Source organism: Aquarana catesbeiana, linkage group LG01 (genome assembly GCF_042186555.1).
Source record: "Aquarana catesbeiana isolate 2022-GZ linkage group LG01, ASM4218655v1, whole genome shotgun sequence".
In the NCBI taxonomy this organism is placed as follows: domain Eukaryota; kingdom Metazoa; phylum Chordata; class Amphibia; order Anura; family Ranidae; genus Aquarana; species Aquarana catesbeiana.
Genome location: NC_133324.1, coordinates 144,838,095 through 144,858,891, shown reverse-complemented (window position 1 = coordinate 144,858,891; position 20,797 = coordinate 144,838,095). Strand labels below are relative to the sequence as shown.

At 42.4% G+C, this 20,797-nt stretch overlaps 1 protein-coding gene across 1 annotated transcript in view; it reads right to left on the bottom strand.

Moving 5' to 3' along the window:
• MSH3 (mutS homolog 3) overlaps positions 1-20,797 on the bottom strand; it is a 322,177-nt gene that overhangs the window by 90,983 nt on the left and 210,397 nt on the right. The window contains exons 16-17 of the mRNA XM_073624435.1: positions 14,809-14,873; positions 5,676-5,792 (exon numbers count right to left, since the gene is read on the bottom strand). Coding sequence (XP_073480536.1) covers positions 5,676-5,792; positions 14,809-14,873 — 182 coding nt within the window. The remainder of the gene's footprint in view (positions 1-5,675; positions 5,793-14,808; positions 14,874-20,797) is intronic.

The window sequence follows — 20,797 nt, the reverse complement described above, 5'->3', positions numbered from 1 at the left end:
GTAGGGTGCACGTACAATCCACTACCTAAGATCACCTATCATTATCACCATACTCACTCTGCTACATCATCATAGTGAATAATACACCCACTTGTGGAGTTGGACATTTATCCAGCACTAGCGCTGTTTTAACATTGGACTGTTTATTGATTAGACTGTTTTTATATGTTTCTTTTTTGTTTTTTATTATTTTATCACTGTACTATACGATTATTCCTATTATTTTACTTTAAACGACTGCTATCTCACTGGATCCCTAAAAGGGATTAATGGGATTATAGCATTATTGCTACTAATATTATTGCATATTTTGTTCTGCCTGTATATACTGAGAAGGAGACTCAGGATTGAAGGGATAATTTGGCGCTGAGCAGTGTACTGAAGGCCTGATTTGTGCACTCTTTTGTATATATAGATATCTATATATATCTATATACATACATACAGAATTTTTTTTCAAAGTTTGCCTAAAGATCATAATAAAGAGTACACTTACATTCCATGCAGAAAAATAAATACATCTTAAAGGGACTTTACACTTTCAACGTGCACTGAAGTGGCTGATAAGTTTGAGATATAAACATAAATATTATATAAACAGCTGTTGATAAATAGGAATCCTAGGTATATTTTCAACACAATCTGTATTTTTAGGCAAGGGACGATGGTAAATACCTTATACGTGCTGTAAAATATTAGTAAGACTTAAAGCAACAGTATCTCTTAGATTGTAAGCTCTAATGAGCAAGGCCCTCTGATTCCTACTGTATTAAAGTGTATTGTATTTGTACTGTCTACTCTCAAGTTGTAAAGCGTTACGTAAACTGTTGGCGCTATATAAATCCTGTATAATAATAAATAATAACAACATAGAGCGCTGTAAACAACAGAATTAGAATTGCATTTTACCTTGTTTAATACTCCATAGCTGTGTTACCAGTAAATAATAATGTAGAAAGTGTACAATTCCCTTATGGTTACTGACATCACTAGAAGCATCTATCAAATTGATTAATAAAACCAATTTTACTCTCCACCAACTGACTTCTCTAGGGTAATTTAACAGTAAACCAGTAGTGTCCAAAGGCTACGTTCTGATAACAGAGATATATGAACGGGTTAGAGAACTGTTGTACAAGTGAAATTAAAGCTTTATTTTTCTGTTGCTATGAAGAGTAAACCCTGACCGTATTTGTGTATATGGAGAGCTAAACTGGCACATATTTATTACATGACAAATGTATTCGTCATGTAATTGTTATTATTTAGAAGGAGAATTTGCCCCCCAAAAAATTATCATTTAATGCAATACTACATTCATATAATACTGTAGATTATATAATTATAATATGTTTAGCTCTGTGTAGAAGGATGTAGAAATGGTTTATTATTCCGATTGATACTGAAGCATGGTATATGGAGATTCGTTCTTGCTAAACCAGTCTACTAACCATCTATGAGGAGGTGAGTTGCCATCTAGATAAAGGAAGGCCTGTAGACGTGGTGTATCTGGATTTTGCAAAGGCATTTTATACAGTTCCCCATAAACGTTTACTGTACAAACCAAGGTCTGTCGGGATGCACCATAGGGTGAGTACATGGACTGAAAACTGGCTACAGTGGCGAGTTCAGAGGGTAGTGATAAATTGGAATACTGGGCATGGTCTGGTGTGGAAAGCGGGGTCCCCCAGGGTTCTGTCCTGGGACCAATCCTATTTAATTTATTCATAAACGATCAGGATGATGGGATAAACAGCTCAATCCCAGTATTTGCAGACGATACAAAGCTAAGCAGGGCAATAATTTCTCTGCAGGATGTGGAAACCTTACAAGAAGATCTGAACAAATTAATGGGGTGGGCAACTACATGGCAAATGAGGTTTAATGTAGAAAAATGTACAATAACGCATTTGGGTATCAAAAATATGAATGCAATCTACTCACTAGGGGGAGAACCTCTGGGGGAATCTAGGATGGGGGTCCTAATAGATGACAGGCTCAGTGGTGGCATGCAATGCCAAGCTGCTGCAAGCAAACAGAATATTGGCATGCATTAAAGAGGGGATTAACTCCAGAGATAAAACGATAATTCTCCCGCTCTACAAGACTCTGGCTTGGTCGCACCTGGAGTATGCCATCCAGTTCTGGGCACCAGTCCTCAGGAAGGATGTGCTAGAACTGGAGAGAGTCCAGAGAAGGGCAACAAAGCTAATAAAGGGACTGGAGAAATTTAGTTATAAGGAAAGGTTACGAGCACTGAACGTATTCTCTCTGAAGAAGAGATGCTTGAGAGGGGATATGATTTCAATGTACAAATACCATACTGGTGACCCCACAATAGGGATAAAGCATTTCTGCAATAGGGAATTTAAAAAGACACAAAGCCATTCACTAAAATTAGAAGAGAAGCAGTTTAACCTAACTGCATAGAGGGTTCTTTACTGTAAGAGCAGTTTTCAGCAGCAGGTTTTAGCAGGGAGCATCGAAAATTTAAAAAATGATAAAGTTCCATGCACACTGGGCGTTAAAAAAACTTTATAAAAATGCCAGTAGCTTTGCAGTGAGTCTTTCAACGTTTTTTTGCAATTGCGTTTATTAGCGTTTATTTTTTTTTTTCTCAATGGATCAAAAATGTTAAAAAAACACTGGTGAGCCAGAAAATACTCCACTGAGTGAAGCGCAAAGCAGGAACTTCTTCCGGCATTGGCTTCATTCCCAGGAGCCTCTCATGGGGCCCCCTAACGGCCACGGGCCCTCGGGCAGTGGGTCCGTCTGCCCCTGCACCTCAGGCTATCATGGTAGCCATACAAGAAAGCGATACCCTAGAGTTACCTAAAGGCCTGGGTCAGTTTGGGCTTTTGCCAGTGGGTAATAGCAGCTCGATTTGACATTGCTTTGAGACACTGCGTATATTTAGAGCAGCCTCTTTCAACCAGGGTGCCCAGGCACCCTGGGGTACCTTCAGTTTTCTTCAGGGGTGCCTTGGAAAAATGCATAAAATTTGCCCAAAAATGTATACAAGTCAGCAGGTGGATCAAGCCTGCTTTTTAGTTACACAAAGCCACATGTTTTTATTGTGCACCATTTGAACCTTCCAGCTACCAGTGTCCTAATAACCAGTGAGGTCATCAGTGTTGATCGCCTGCACAGCTTCCTTGTTTGACCCTTCCCTGCCCCTCTCCGTCAACACTGGGGTCACATTAGCTGAGTGTAAATATTGGAATACTAGTCAGTACCAGTTTGGATAAGTTTATTTGCTTTGAAAGAATAAATCACCTTGAATGTTGGGTGTCCTACGTGTGTCGATGCTGTCGCATTATGTAAAACTATTGGAATAGTTATTTACATTTCAGAATGGGGTGCCTTGAGTCCATAATTTTAAAGGGTGCCTTGATTGAAAAAATGTTGTGAAGCACTGATTAAGAGCACTTTGATGGGTGTATTTGACCTGCAGTTAAAAGTGGAACTAAACCCTCTTATCCTTTATAGACAGGTTGCTATCTTAGTCTCTGTTTGCCGTGGTGCTGCACAAATGAACAGTTATGCCACCAGCCATTTAATGGCTTGACAGATTTGTTGAGAGTGTAAAGCCGCTGTGACAGGTAATGACGGAATGCCATGAATGTAACTGTTTTGGGAAACAATTAAATCTATAGGTTTAGTTCCGCTTTAACCTCCTTATGCAAGCTGATTTTACATTCCCAACAGTTTGACACAAATCTTTAATCCGACATTGCTTATATCTCCAAAGTACCAAAAGATGTTTAACATAAACAAAAAACATGGTCTTTCCAAGGACCCTTTCACCCTTTCGCATACCTGCACAGAGGAACTCTCCAAAATCCAGCTGTCTGCTGAATGTGGGAGATACTTCATTATACGTACTGTAAGTGATATGACTAAAGCTTTAGGGTTTTTTTTTTTTTTTTTTAACACCTTGTCTACCGGCCATTTCTGACATTTCTCACATACATGTAAAAATCTGCATTTTTTGCTAGAAAGTTACTTAGAACCCACAAACATGATATATTTTCTGAAGACCCTGGAGATTAAAATGGTGATTGTTGCAATTTTTGTTGTCAATCACAATATTTGTGCAACCATTTATCAAACACACGTTTTCAAACAATACACTTTGGTGAATTTTAGCACACACAAACACAATATAATACAATTTTTTTTGGTAAAATATAAAAGATGCTGCTACGCTGAATACATAGATACCAACATGTCACTCTTTAAAACTGCACACGCCCATGGAATGGCCACAAACTAAGGTACATTCAATTATCAATAGGCAACGCGTAAAAAGCCATTACAGGTTACCAGTTTAGAGCTAAAGGTGAACTCTGGCACTAGAATTATTGCTCTACTTCTGAGGATTGTGGCAATACCTGCAGTGCCATCATCAATTATATATGTATGTGGGAGCTACAAGCACATTGCGCTGGTTAACTAGTTGGCTTGTAAACAAACAGCCAAAACCAGAAGTGATGAAATCCAAGTGGTTAAAGTATGACCGTATCTAACAACCTAGCTATTAAATAAAATTTAAAAAATTAAATTAATTAAATTAAATATCGAAAAAAATGCTAAAAGCATTTAAAAATAAAGCCAAGACATTTTATTTTATTTTGTATAGAGTAGGAAGTTGCCACCAAAACCAGTATCCCATTTGGAAGAATTTTTCAGCTATTTGTGATCTGGTAACAACCCAATATTTTGGATTTTTTTCCGCCTTTTAGTGCTGGCGACAATGGCCAGCAGAACTAAGGGAGGCAGAGCCTCCCTAACAGGAACACCAGTAAGAGCCTGAAAAGGGGTTACAACCCCTTCACATGCTATCCAAAACTTTAAAAAATGGCTTTAGTTACACCTTCAAGGATAAGTTCACCTTTAAAAATAAATAAATGCACATCTTTTTGCAGCTAAAAAAATGTGCATTTATTATTTTTTTACTTTTAGTCTGTAAAGCATTGCACCCGCAATCATCAGATCACGGGTGCCATGCAGGACGGGAAGGATTTCACTCAACAGAAGAAGCAACAGCACAAAGAACACATTCTACTGACTGTAAGTTATGTCCCTTGTGCTGTTGTTTGCACTTTTTATTTTGGCTGCACTTAGGCTTTAATGAATAGCCCTTTAAGAAGGTTTATTTAATTTATTCATAGGCAGATTAATAACTATGGGTATTTGATTCATACTAGAGCCTCACAGTAAAGACAGGTTTGCTGTTTATTACTAATATTTATTCTGATTGGAGCTCTGCTTTAATGAGCCTAAAGGCATTAGTTTAGCAGAAAAACATTTCTATCAATTATTTTAAAAAGTTGTCAGCAAGGCTTTTATTATCCCTACCACAGTAAAGACATTTTGTGAGCTCCTCAGCCAGTTGCATTTCATACTATGCTGGCAGAGAATACAGAAATGAGGGTAGTAATCTGTGTTGTGTATTGAGCTAATCCAGATGTCATCACTTGGCTCCTAACACCCAGATTTCACGGCACATGCTTTATGTTAAAAGACCATTTGATTCTTAAGATTGGTGTATATCAATCCAGAGAGTAATAACTCGCCCATTCTGCTGCTGGACCAATGATGTTAGTTTCTGGTACAGCAATCCAGCACTACAAGCAAACGGTCTATAAATGTTTAGTGACTGAAGAACTCACTCAAGAAAACGTAGCCATTCAGTATTGCAGTCAAGGACTAACTGCTCCCGAAGCCGATTCAGATGTCTGTAATTTTCTACAATAAAAGGAGAGTGGAAGCGACTGACAGCCTTTGTACTGAGAAGAGAGAAAAGAAGAATTCAAGGTTACTAAGAAATCAGTTATGTAATCACTGAGAACAATTTGACTCAATTTTATTAATTTTTTTATTTTTTTTGAACTTTCACCAAACCTTAGAATAAATGGATTGCAATAAAAAATAGCTCCATTATGGAGAACTTAGGTTCTGTTGATTCATATATCCCTTCTTATAAATAGAGCAGCAGGTTACTATGGTGAAGAGCACCGAGGATGTCTTTCATGGAATACATAATACACGTTTGCGAACATAAGGACATTTTTATGAACTGAACAAATAAAATGCTGTACCCCCCCCTCAACCAATCTTGTTTAGGAACGTGAAAAGGATTATGCTCATTTGAATAAATATGTGCTGTGTAACTGTTCCCACTGGATTATGGTAATTGGATCACATTTAAATAAAGGGCAATAAAATGAACATGTGCTTACTTGTTATGACAGGGTTATTGGATATGAGTGTTGGTGCAGCAAATGTTCATGATTCAAAAAGCGGAAAAAGAAAGAGGGCTGCCAGTGCTAGGATACATTCACATCCAAGCGATGTAACGTGACGTATTTTGCGTTAAGTATTTTGGCACAACAGCCCATTGACTTGAAAAGGCTGCCTGTCACGCGACAAACATTGCAACTGAGCTGAAGTACTAATTTTTGGCACTGAGCCGAGCGCGTTTGGAGACATGCGTTTTTTTCCTGTGACAAAACGTGTCACTGCTACCCTTTTGGGGTGCAATTAGGAAACAATTATTTATTGTTTTGGAATGTTTTTAGCAGGTTTCTGCCTGCGTTTCCAAGTCACTCAGGTGTGAATGCAGCCTTAGGGCTTAGTAAAGTTTAGATTAATGGTAGGTTTAGCATTCAGGGTTAAATTGTTTGTAACCCTAAAATATAAAAAAATGGATCCTGTTCCCTTATAGCAGATTAAACAGTACAGTGCTTGTGCTGTCTAACCTGCCCTGCTCTAAACTGTAAAAAACCTGGCTGATCCTGTCTGCTTCTGTCCCCCTGTAAACTGACCACGGTTTATCATGACTGTTGAGCCCTGACACCATGGTCATTTTACGTGCCTCCATCATGTTAGTAGTACATACAAGTTTGAATAATGTCACTGCCTGCCCCTATCCTTTATCCAGCGAGAACGCACAGTGTAAGTTTTTTGTTTTAAAGGATGCCTCTCACGTGTTTTCCGGCCGCTCTGCTACTCCAATCCATGGCTACAGCGGGAGGGGCTGAGCAGCCAGCATGGCGGGCATGTGACCTCATGGCTGTTGTCAGAGGGAGAGCTCGACCCCTCCAGCTGTAGCCCTGGATCGGAATAGGAGAGCGGTCGGGAGTCACGTAACTGGCCTGAAGATCTATAAAAAAAAAAAAAAAAGGGTATTTAAAGATTTAAAGGCATCTATTGCAATAAACACTTACACTGTGCGTGATTGCCTGATAAATGACAGACGGCTGACAGTGAATTGATTTTTCAATTACAAACACTTTAATTAGCCGTTATAGCTCAATTCCGCTATATATAAATGATAATTAAAATAGTCCCCCTAGCACCTGGAAACAAAGACTTTAGCTATTGCTGCAATACTTACCTCCTCTTCAGCGCTGCCCTATGCAGTCTCATGCTCTGTGATCCAGTGTTGCTCCTCTTCCAAGCTGAATGATGCTTGATGTCAATCCACGCACTTCCTGTGAGTGCAGGGCATCATGGACCTGCCTACGGGGGGTGTAAAACCAAAGCGCCCCACACCAATAATATAAGGATGCAGAGAAGAGCACACTCTGGACCTTTGAAGATCACCCAGTGCCGATATGAAAAGGAAGATGACGTGGTTTCTCACGTGGCAAAAAACAAAAAGTTTACAACAAAACAAAAAAAAATAAAAAATAAACATAAATGGGGGGGGACACACACCTCCAGGGGATGCTGGAGGTTTTATGGCATTTACATTTTATGGGTCAGGCATGTGCTCTCAATATTAATTTTGTAAAAAAACCTGCTATGGTATACTGTAGCATTACAGGTTTTACATTCACATATATGAGCTTCCACATGTGTGTGCACCTAAATGCTGAAAAAAGGAAATATACCAAAATTCCTAAATATGGAAGAAATCATCTGAATGTTAAAATGTATATTAACAAAGGTTATCAGATTGTCAAAATAAAATCTGGGGATATTTTACTGACCACACCCACTCGTATCCATGCCCATATTTGTAGCCAAACCCACAAAATCACACCGTCATTTTTAACATGCCCTCTAACAATTGGTCAGAGACATTTGACAAGAGGCAGACAGTCAATGTATAAAGCCAAAATACTTTGGGCACGCTGAGCAGCAAAATGATAACATAACACATAACATGTCTTGGCTAATTGTGAGACTTGCCAAATTGCTGTGGTAGTGGGCGGGGCATTTAGGGGTATGGTTGAAAAAACCTTAGCACACACTGCCCTGGGTCAAGATTAGGAATGCAAGTTTCAGGAGTAGGTAATGCACAGGACGCATTTCAGGAACAAATAAAGCAGAACTTGACAAATTTGCTTTGAATCTAGGAGCCAGCTAAAAAAAGTTAGGAGCCAGATTTTTTGAACTGACACATCTTATGGGTGGAACATGTAACATGTTCCTGAAGGTGAACTTATCCTTTAACCCTTTCACAGCCAAAGACGTTCGTGGGTTTTTTGCACATATTTATAAAATCATTTGAGGCCTGAAGATTACATAAACAAGAACAGGGCTTCCATCATAACAAGTATAGAGTATGGTGGTCCCATCCCTTACACAGTAGACCATAGAAACAAGATTCCCCCTTGGAATGGGACTTTGACAGACCACCAACTCTTGAAATAAAAATTATATATGTTTTATTCAATCTACTAAAAAAGATGTGAAAGCGTCTATAACAAACAGGATAAAAAATCATTCCATACAAAATTGATACAGAATCAAAACAGAGAATGTATACAAGGTGAAAATGTTGGATATACTCTCATGGGGGCAGTGTACCCCAATACCCTAAGTCGAAGGAAGGTGAAGGAAGCTGCACCAGTAATTAAATACCAAACATGTCAAACCTTAAATTTGTGTGCGCCCATGAAATGGCGACAAACTCCAGTACCCTATATTTTCTATAGGCAATGTTTCAAAAGCCCCTATAGGTAATCGGTTTAGTGTTACGGAGGTTTAGGAAACACAAAATATCAGTAAAAAAAACATATTAAAAGTAAATTTTAGGGGGCACAAAAACACAATACATTACCCAATTTTTTGGGTAAAATATAAAAGCTGAGGTTGCACCAAGTAAATACAGTAGATATCCAACATATCAAACCTTAAACATGGCAGTACCCTATATTTTCCATAGGTGATGCTTTAAAAGCCCCTATAGCTCATCAGTTTAGCATTACGAGGGGGGTGGATTCGGGCGGCACCCCAGGCACCAGGACTAACCTTCTTGTCGCCATGGCGCCTGGGATTTGTCGAGCCCTGAAGTAAAGCACAGACTTGACCAAAGTTTGAGCAAAACTGAATCAATCAAGCTAAATATTTTAGGGCTTTGTTGTTACAAATGTATACTTTCATACATCTGAACTGAATCAGACCCTAGATGTAACTTTTGTTTTTTTTTTTACACTTCAGAATTCATAACCATATCTTTGCCTAGAGATCCACTTTAAAACACCATAAATGGTACCTTGTCTTTGCTCTCTGCTCCCCTACCATAATTTGATAAGTCCAGTGTCAGCCCCTCACTCTCTCCCTCCTTGAAACTTCCAGGCAAAAATGTATCTGCACTGTGAAGGTGTTATTCTATTACTGCTGGAGGCAATTGCATATAGAGATTACGGGCCAGCATTTCTTTTCTCCAGCTCTTCCATTGCAGCGGTGGGAGCTGTGCAGGCATCAAACTAATATGGGGGCACTCGTGAAGTGTGACAGTGTGCAAAGAAAAGTAAAGCTGCCCCGTCATACAAGTAATATTTCCAAACATGCGCAAGATGAAGTATCAGGGCACAAATGAATTCACAACTGTGGATTTGCATCAGCACAGTGGGACTAATATGTTAGTGCTTCTACCCACCGGGAAAAATTGTTTCCCAGGAACAGACCCCTCAATACAGGGAGAATGGTAACCATATCTTAAAAGATAAGTTCATCTTTGGGAACATGTTAATCAAATCCTTTCTATTACTTTATATGAAAACGACATTGACACAATACAGACAAAACCACAAAAATAGAAATCACACCAAACCAAACCCCCCCAGAAAGAAAAAAAACAAAAAAACCCCCAAAAACCCAAACCCCTTCCCTTCAACAAGCCCCGCCAACCAGCTCCCCCCCACGTGGAGTATATATAACACACAAAAAAAGGGAATAACAATATCCAGCATTACAAAGTACACAGTACACATTGGTTGACATGATACCTAAGTCATAGATTGAAGCCATCTAGACCAGATAACATCAAACTCATTCAGGGAGTTCCTTAGGGAATATGTATGCTTTTCAAAAAAGAATGATCCTATTGAGATCTATAAATCAATCAGACACAGTCGGTGGATGTGGAGAGGTCCACTTAAGAGCATCCTGTCTACAGGCAACAAAAAGTGCGCGCCTTATAGTATTACCAGTAGGGGAGGGGTAGATAGAGGTGTCACAGTAACCCAATATACATATAAGCGGTTCAACCGGGAAATTAATATCCAATAGCCTATTTAATGTACCAATCACCTCCACCCAGTATCTCTGAAGTTTTGGACATCGCCACAAACTAGCACAGGCTGGCTCAGATTTCAATCCAATTGCACAGAGAAACTGCAGAGTTCTAAAGACCCTATGGAGAATAAAAATCTGGGTCAGTCCGTGTGATGGAGAAAGAGACACCATGGACGGGGACCGGAGGACATCAACCCAAATCTCCTCAGAGATGGGACCAGTATCTTTCTCCCAGCCAACCCGAAAACGAATGGGGAAGTTCAATAGAAACCCCTCTGACAGTACCCTATAAGTAACCGAGGTAAGACCCTTTGTTCTTAGCAGAAGAAAACTGGGCATGTAGAGCATGTCTTAATTGAAGGAATTGGTAAAACCAGTTGGATTCTACAGAGAACTCTCCCCTCAGATCTTCAAAGGATTTAAGTATACCATTCTGATATAGCTGAGCTAAAGTAGTTACTCCTAGTTCTGCCTATCTCTGAAAGCCTCTAAGAGCCAAAATTTGAGAAAGTCTATCATTTTCCCATATGGGAGTGTATCTAGTGGGATATGAGACACCCAACATTTTTGTTAACTGTATCCCATACTTTACAGATTAACATACAAGTAGGCATATCAGCAAGCGAGACACCCCCTCTTGCACCATCAAGGACAAAGCGTGGCGATCGACCCTTAAATGCAAGAGAAAATAATCGTCGAGCATCAAAGGATATCTGTTCAGACTCCCATCCGGCAAAATGCTGTAATTGGGAGGCGAGAAAATATAGCCTTGGATTAGGAACTGCCAGGCCGCCGGCATTTGTGGGATGCTGTAAAGTCTCCAGTTTGATACGAGGGGTTTTGTTCCGCCATATTAATCGCCTAAATATAGTGTTTATCTTAATAAAGATCCGCATAGGAATCCAAATCGGGGCATTATGTAAAAAATAGAGAAGCTGAGGCATCCATATCATCTTTATTAAATTGATACGACCTATTAGCGATAAAGGGAGCTTAGTCCAGGTTTTACTCTGATTCTGAAATCTAATAAGTAGTGGAAATATATTATCTACAATATAAGACTGTGGGGAGTGCGACATAGTTATACCCAAGTATTTTATAGATGATACAACCTTAAAATGAGAAAGTATAGGTGGTAGTGGATCCAGAAGGGTGTCTAAAGGCATCAACATGGATTTCTCCCAGTTTATACCTAGACCGGAAAACCTTCCAAACTCCTTAACGTGTTCCATTACCACCGGCAGGGATGAACAGACATTAGACATGAAAAAGAGAAGATCATCCGCATATAGTGATATCTTTTCTTCCATGTCTCCCCTAATCAGAGCAGTAACATCAGGAGAGGCCCGTATAACACATGCCAAAGGCTCTATGGCCAGGGCAAAAAGCAGGGGAGACAGCGGACACCCCTGCCTAGTGCCCCGGGAAAGTCTGAAACTAGGAGATTGAAGGCCATTCATCCTAACTGATGCCCCCGAAGCAGTGTATAACAACCGGACCCACTTACAAAAAACAGAGCCAAGCCCGAATTGATCAAGAATGGCCCACAAATATGGCCATTCGACACAATCAAAGGCCTTGATTGCGTCTAGTGCTAAGAAAGCCCTGAATGGCCTGGGGCCAGAACCTGCATATTTAAATATGCACGTCTGATATTAAATGCAGTTAATTTGTTGGACATAAATCCTACCTGATCTGGATGAATAATACTGTTGTTAATAACCTTGTTTAGTCTAGTTGCAAGTATCTTCGCAAGTACCGTATTTATCTGCATATAACGCACACTTTTTTCCCCTTAAAATCAGGGGAAAATCGCGGGTGCGTTGTCACGGAACGCCCCACACTCCGCTTGAGTGCTTCCGTCATATACCGCTTCCTAAGTTCTGGAACACGAGTCCAATGGATCTGGCTATAGGAACCCCAAGAACTAGACAACACCAGTCTTGGAGTACATCAGAACTACCTTTATTTTGAGATCTCACAGACCTTTATACAGCAGGGATGACTCAAAGCTAACCTAATTAACATGACCTAATTTACTACAAAATGTACCCAGACCAGATGACAGTCTTGTGGGCACCGAGCTTCACACATTAATACAATTAACAATACAAACAACAATCTCCCCCCTCCTCAGCCTAGACCATTCGTCTATTAGCCAGGGCTGGTGGCTAATGTGATCAGCTCTCTCAATTAACATAAACACATGTTGATAACACCAGCATCTCCTCACAGGATGTGTCCCAGCAGAATGAATCAGTCTTATCAGCAGGGGGCTGCTGGAGGAATCCCCCCTCCCTCTTCAGGGACACAAATATACAGTAAGGAGTCCCCATACAATATATACATGACTGAGTCCGATTAATACAGTTCAGACTGGATTTCTCATTCACCTCAAATGCTAGGGCCCATAATCGGTGGGCAACAGGCTTGCACACAGTCCTCTCCAACAGCCTCCGCTCTGGCCATGCCCGTGACATGCGTGTTATACGCCGATCCCCCGCTGACTGTGAGCAGAGGAGCGAGCGCCGCCGACATACATACCTAGCCGAGTGTACTCGGCTAGGTTCGGCTAGCTCCGCTCACAGTCACGCCCAGTCCCGCCCTATGATGGACATAACACAGGGACTGGGCGTGACTGTGAGTGGAGCTAGCCAAATCTAGCCGAGTACACTCGGCTAAGTATGTATATCGGCGGCGCTCGGCTCCGCCCACAGGACTACGAGAGGAGCCAAAAGCAGCCGAGAGACGCAGGACCGGCTCTATGTCTCTTGGCGGCGCCATATTTAAAAACTGCAGTGTCACTGGGCAAGGCTGCAAATGACACTACAAGGCTGCAGATGACGCTAAAAGGCTGCAAATGACACGACAAGGCTGCAAATGACACGACAAGGCTGCAGATGGACACTGACAAGGCTGCAGATGGACACTGACAAGGCTGCAGATGGACACTGACAAGGCTGCAGATGGACACTGACAAGGCTGCAGATGGACACTGACAAGGCTGCAGATGGACACTGACAAGGCTGCAGATGGACACTGACAAGGCTGCAGATGGACACTGACAAGGCTGCAGATGGACACTGACAAGGCTGCAGATGGACACTGACAAGGCTGCAGATGGACACTGACAAGGCTGCAGATGACACAAGGCTGCAAATTACACTACAAGGCTGCAGATAACACTAACAAGGCTGCAAATGACACTACAAGGCTGCAGATGGACACTGATAAGGCTGCATTGATATGCATTTAAATGTAAGTTTTTTTCCTTAAAATTCCCTCCTAAACTTGGGGTGCGTGTTATACGCCGCTGCATGTTATACGCCGATAAATATGGTATTTTAACGCCTGTAGATAATACAGAAATTGGTCTATAAGATTCAGGATGTAGCAAATTTTTATCTTTTTGGGTATGACTACTATTATGGGTTGTCCCATAGAGTTTGGGAACTGGCCCATATGAAAAGCCTCATTTAGTGTGCTAAGAAGAGCGGGAAGCAATTCTTTACATTTTTTATAGGTCTCAATAGGGAGGCCATCGGTCTCTGGGGCCTTAGCATTGGGAAAACTAGCCACTGCATTTTCTACTTCCATTAAAGTGAGTGGGGCATTGAGAATTTCTCGCTCTTCAATTGAAATAGCCAGGAGATCAATACTGGCCATGTAACTAGATAACTCTGCAAGGTTAAAATCTGCCCTGGAAGTATATAAATCTTGATAATAGGACTTAAAGATAGATATAATTGAACTAGTCTGGTTACAAACCTCCCCCTCTACATTCGTTAAAGCTGAAAAATGTGTAGGGTTAGATTGGGCCCTTACTATCTGAGCCAATAATCTTCTGTTCGCTTCTCACTCAGCCCAGCTAAATCTCTTCTGAAAAAAAAGTTTATTCCTGGCCCTAGATTCCAACAGTTCATTCAGCCTATTTTGAGATGAAAGCCATTCCTGTTGGATATCCGGAGAAGGATTTTGAATATATATGGCTTCCGCCGCAAAGGTGTCAGCCTTCGCCAGCTCGAGCTCTCTACGGGAAGCACTTTTGATAATGCTTATATTCTGGATTAACAATCCCCGAAGATAGGCCTTACAGATAGTTACATGCATGTTCCACCCGTTTTTAGGTGGAATGCCTTCTACAAAAAAAAATAAAGAAATTGTAAATGTATATTTTTAACTTGCAAAAAAAGTGATTTATATTTTTTTTTAAAAAGTGAACTTATCCTTTAACAGGATCAACATATATACAATAGCAAGTCAAACACATACCTGCTTACAGTGACCCAGTTGGATGGCACTTTAGACACCAAGGAATTCTTCACTTCTATTAAAAACTTTAAAAAAAAAATCAATATGAGTAAAATAAAATTTACAGCATAAAAAGAAAATGCAACCTAAGTTTTGTAGTACAGATGCAAGAAAATGAAAAGGTACAATAACAAAAGTACCAAACCCTGTTAGGTTTGTTAACAACCACTTTGAACGCACAAGCATGATCAATTTTGATTAAAGGAAACCTGTACTAAAAAACAAACTGGTCATTACTTATTCCTGTCTGAGAACGCCATATAATCCTGTTACTTATTCCCTCCAAAAAATTAAATGCATTTTTACATTAAACTTCTCCAACTACTATTATATCTATACAACAAGGACATACAAAATAGCTATTCCTCATTGTGCCCCAGTGACATGATCCCAAAACGCTTCCTAATATGACTGCTGATTACATTCATACATTTTCCACTCAGCTCTGCCCCCTTCCAAGGCAAGAGGAGCGAGGCCAACAGTAAACTCAGGGAATTAAGCCAGTATTTCCATCAGGGTGGCCCGTCCATTAAGGGCACACAGGCGCCAACCCCCCCTGTCCATCGCCGCCTCCCCTATCCATGCGTCCGCCCCTTTCAAGACACCAGCGCAAGGATTCCAATGCGGAGGGGCTGTTTTTTTGAAGCGCTGATTAGAGCCAGAGGCTATAATAGGCTTCAATATAGGGTAGGCTCGGGTCGCAGAGAGTGCACCAAGGTGTGTTACAACAGCGAATCAATATTCGCTGTTGTAACACTGATCTTCCTCCCGGCCAATCAAGAAGCAGGTTTTGACACTGGTCATCCGACTGGCTGAAAGGACAGGCAATCCTATTGGACGCCTAGTAGGAGGAGGGGAGGAGCTGGAAGCCGCCATGGAGGAGAGGACTCGGAGCTGAGCCGCTGCACCATGCTGCCTGCCACACACCACGATGGGGTAAGTGCCAGACCGACCAGCAAACAGCAGGGGGTGGGTGCCGCTCGGGGGGATGGGTGGTCGTTTGCCCCCCCCAATAAAAAAACACCAGCTTCCACTGATTTCCATAATAGTGGACATTAGGTTTCAAAGCTCTTTACATACCTGCATTCTGTATATTAGAATGCCACGAATGTACTTACAAAAGCGGTTGGCCAACGGGGAGCACAATATGGAGATCAAAAAGGCATATGTAGCCAAAGGAGCCAGCTCCTTTTCTTTTCCCATTGATATGTATATAATTTATCCCTGTCCTCTCTTCAGCCCTTCTTTATCCTCCTCCCTCTGTACAGATGGTTCCGGCTAAAAATATCTTCCACCTCATTCTAGGGGGAAAACCCCATTACCTCCCACCAGGGTTTCCAGATATCTTCATATTTCTTTATGCAACCTTGCCTAACATGTACAGATTTTTCCTTCCAAATTGCCTCATTCATGCCTCGCTCCTATTCTGTACAAGATGGAGGTAAGACCGATTGCCACCTTTGTGCTATCAATTTTCTTGCCTGAAATAGACGTCTAAGGATTGCAATCTGGGTACATCCGGGGTTTCCGTCCCCCTCTTTGAAACCGCCACCCCCTCTGGGGAATCAAAAAACAGAGTCACCCGCAGTCTCGCTGGATATAGCAGGGCATAGGATACTTTCAGTTGTTGTAATTTGCGTTTAATTAGCCCTCCATTTTTGCAGTTCCGGAGAGAAATCTGGGTAGATGGATATCCTTGCACCTTCATAGTGAATATTACTTATTTTCCTGGCCTTCTGTTATATGGTTACTCTGTCCTTATAAAAAAGCATTTTTACCAGGAGGGATCTTGGGTGACCCCCTGGTGGAGGAGGTCTAGAGGGCACCCTTTGAGCTCTCTCCATTGTGAAAAAGGGTGAGAAAGTGTCCTTTTCAAATAGTTCCCGGAACAATTTTTCGAAAAATGCCACCGGGTCAGGACCCTCACTGCGCTCGGGGAGCCCCATGATCCTTACATTTTTCCTTTGCATCCTGTTTTCCATGTCGTCCATTTTTATCTCGTATTTAGCCATTTGTTTTCTTACGGTTCTTATCTCCTGCTTGAGGGGTTCAGGTCATCCTCCACTAGATTTACTCTCCCTTCAAGGGTGGTAGTCCTTTCTTGTACTTTTTGTAGATCGTGCCTAACAAAGGAAAGCTCTTCCCTGATGGTTTTAAGCTGGTCAGACAGTTCACCCACAGATGTCCTACAGGAATTAATTGCCTGCAGTACCTCCTTCAGTGTTGGTTCACCCTCTGTTAAGGGATCTGGGGCATCATGGATATCCTCACCTGCCGGTTTCAACCCTGTGCATTCTACCTCTGGTGCTGCCATAGCTTGTCCTTGACCTTGGCTTTTCCTCACAGCTGCGGCCCTGGTATGCACCTTAGATTGCACTTGCAAGTACTGTTGCCCTCCTTTTGTGGGGTTCTGATCGGTATCCCAACTGTGTGGTCACTCCCCTTGCTCACTGTCAGACTGTCCATGCAGCATGGGGGTATCCACAGTACGATGGCAGAGGGTACTGCAAACACACCAGCGGCTCTTCTCTCTCTCTCCGGTTCCTCGATTCCTCTGTGAGAGCCGGGTTTCTCTCACAGAGCGGTGAGGCAGAACAGCGAGGCAGCGGAGTGGCTGGATCAAGGGTAAGCCATCCCCATGCCACTGCATCGGCTCCAGCTTGCAGGATTTCATACTGACTGGACCCTGGGCAAACATTTTCTTGGCCCCAACCCAGACCCTCACCCCGAGAGATACAAGAAATAGCAGCTAGATTCAAAATCAGTTTACTGCAGCAGATCAGGCAATGACTGTGATTGGTTGCCAGAGGTTACAGCATATCATTACCACTCACTGGCTGGTTGCTAGAGGTTACAGCACACATTACAGCTTACTGATTGGTTTCTAGAGGTTACTGCACATTATTACTGCTCACTGATTGATTGCTAGTGGTTACTGCACATCCTTACCGCTCACCCATTGGTGGCTGGGTGTCGAATGGGATCAGTGGCAGTGCTGGGGGTGATGGGATGAGTGGCAGTGCTGGGGGATGGGATGAGTGGCAGTGCTGGGGGATGGGATCAGTGGCAGTGCTGGGGGATGGGATCAGTGGCACATAGCACCTGCACATGGGGGTGGAGAAAGTGCTCACCGTGAAAAAAATAGACTAAGGTCCCTTTCACACTAGCAATCTGATCGGGTCTGTCTGTCTGTTTTTCAGGTGGATCGGATTGGACCCTCCATTCTGCTATTTCAGATCAGATCCTATCTGACCGCCCGTTGAGGAGAACAGGACTGTGTCCATGTCCAATCTGCACATGCGGAGCGGACATGGACCGGTCATCCACCTGCTCAGCATAGATCAGCGGACAGATCCTCTGCTCATCAAGCACACTCCTGGTAGGGTCTGAAAAAGGTCTTAGTCACCAGATTACAAGAGAAGCAAACTGCAGTGACCTGTGAAAAGAGTGCTCACTCCTGTTGTCAGTTCAGTTGGAGTGAGCTGAACACCCCCTTGGTTCGGTTCGCGGCAGAACATGCGAACAGGCAAAAAATTTGTGCGAACACCGTTAAAGTCTTTGGAACTCGAACATGAAAAATATAAAGTGCCAATTTTAAAGGCTAATATGCAAGTTATTGTCATAAAAAAGTGTTTGGGGGCCCGGGTCCTGCCCCAGGAGACATGTATCAATGCAAAAAAAAGTTTTAAAACCAAACGTTTTTTCGGGAGCAGTGATTTTAATAATGCTTAAAGTGACACAATAAAAGTGAAATAATCCTTTAAATATCGTGCTTGGGGGGTGACTATAGTATGCCTATAAAGTGGCGCATTTTTCCCGTGTTTAGAACAGTCCCTGCAGCAAAATGACATGGAGATAATGTAATGTTGCCTACCAGGCCTTTTGGGTCTAATATGGATATTAAGGGGAACACCGCACCCAAATTTAAAAAAAAAAGGCGTGGGGCCCCCAGGCCCTATATACTCTGAACAGCAGCAGTATACAGGCGGTCCCCGGGTTACAAACAAGATAGGGACTGTAGGTTTGTTTTTAAGTTGAATCTGTTTGTATTTGGTACAGGTACATTTTGTAAGTGTAGCTCCAGCCAAAAAATCTATTTTTAAGCTTTTTGGATAACATAGGAAAGAATTATCATCACCCCTGTAACATTTGTTTTGCTGTCTGTGCTCCTGTTCAGAAGATTTCACCTCACTTTCCGTCCCAATGACAATTGGATTTAGAAAATTTGGGGTTATTAGGGAAACAAGGATTGGTGATAAAGCATCAGTGGAGACACCTTTTTCCCATATTAATTCTTACAGGAGAGAATTTCCCTTCCTAGGGGTATATTTCCTCTCACTTCCTGTTGTCTCCCTCCGTTTCTAAGTAGGAGTCATTTGTAAGTCGGATGTTTGAAAATAGGGGACCGCCTGTATATACTCTATGGCCTGCCCTATACACTCTGTGGAAAATTGGGCCTTAGGTGTTGGTGGTACCAGAACACTGTAAGCCCTCACAGTTACTCTTGGTGGGCGCTGGAACGGGCCCTGCTTTGAAATATATCAAGAATTGTAATTACGTGCCCCTGTTAAACAGGGGCATAAAAATTGGGCCTTAGGCAGTGGTGGTGGTGGCACAACACTGTAAAGCCTCACAGATACTTTTGTTGAGCGCAGGAACAGGCCCTGCTGTGAAATATTAGATCAAAAATTGTAATTACGCACCCCTGTTAAACAGAGGCAGAAAAGTTGGGCCTTAGGCAGTGGTGGTGGTGTCTTGAACCGAAAATATTCCTAGAAGCTATCATCATGAAGATTGAGGGAGAATAGGATAGTCACTCAGCATAATCGGATAGTCACTAAGCATATGCCACATCCATAGAAAAATCAACTAGTTACATCAGCATCAGGTGCTTGGTAGCTGGTGATCCAAGACTGATTAATTTTTATGAATGCGAGCTGATCTGTGGACAGGCGCACTCTGATCAGTTACAAAGCCTCCAGTAGCACTAAATGTGCATTCAGAAAGAACGCTGGATGCAGGACAGGCCAATAGCTCAATTGCATATTGAGCAAGCTCTGGCCAGTGGTCCATCCTCAAGACCCAGTAAACCCAGTGGATGTTCTGGTGGAAAGGTCTCCAAGTCTGATCTTGCCCCTAGATATTCCTGTACCATGTAATTCAGACACTGGCGATGGTTGTTGGAAACGATCAGACCTGGGTGCTGAGGACTGAAGAATTGTCTGAAGGCATCGGTCAGCCGGCCACCTTCTCCACCGCTCTTTCTGTGACTGAACAAAGCCTCAGCAACACGTTGTCCAGCACCAGGAAATTGTAACCTCCCAGGCTCTGGAAACGCATTTCATAAACCTTTCTGCAAGGCCTCCCGAAGATGTTTCATCCTCTGCTCCCTCTGCGAAGGCTGGATAAGTTCTGAAACCTTACCCTTGTAATTTGGATCAAGAAGGGTTACCAGCCAGTAATGATCCCTCTCCTTGATACCACGAATCCTAGGGTCCTTTCGCAGGCTTTGCAGGATCAGGGAGGCCATGCAGCGTAAGTTTGCAGAGGCATTCGATCCTCTGAGTCCTGGCCTGCCTCAGGAAATCCTGTAAGAAAGGGTACCTGCTGAAGAACCGCTGCACCACCAAATTCAGGACATGAGCCAAACAGGGAACATGGGTCAAGTGTCCCCGTCGGAGGGAGGAGAGGAGGTTGGTGCCATTGTCGCATACAACCATTCCTGGCTGAAGCTGGCGTGGCATCAACCACCTCTGAGCCTGTCCCTGCAGAGCTGACAGAATCTATGCCCCAGTGTGGCTCTTGTCCCCTAAGCAGACCAACTCAAGCACTGTATGGCATCTATGATCTCTCTGGAAGAGACCATAGAGGAAGAAGAAGAGGAGGGGGTGGAGGAGAGAGCTGTGGCAGAATCACCACTAGCATTTTGGAGGCTTTCTGGACGGAACAA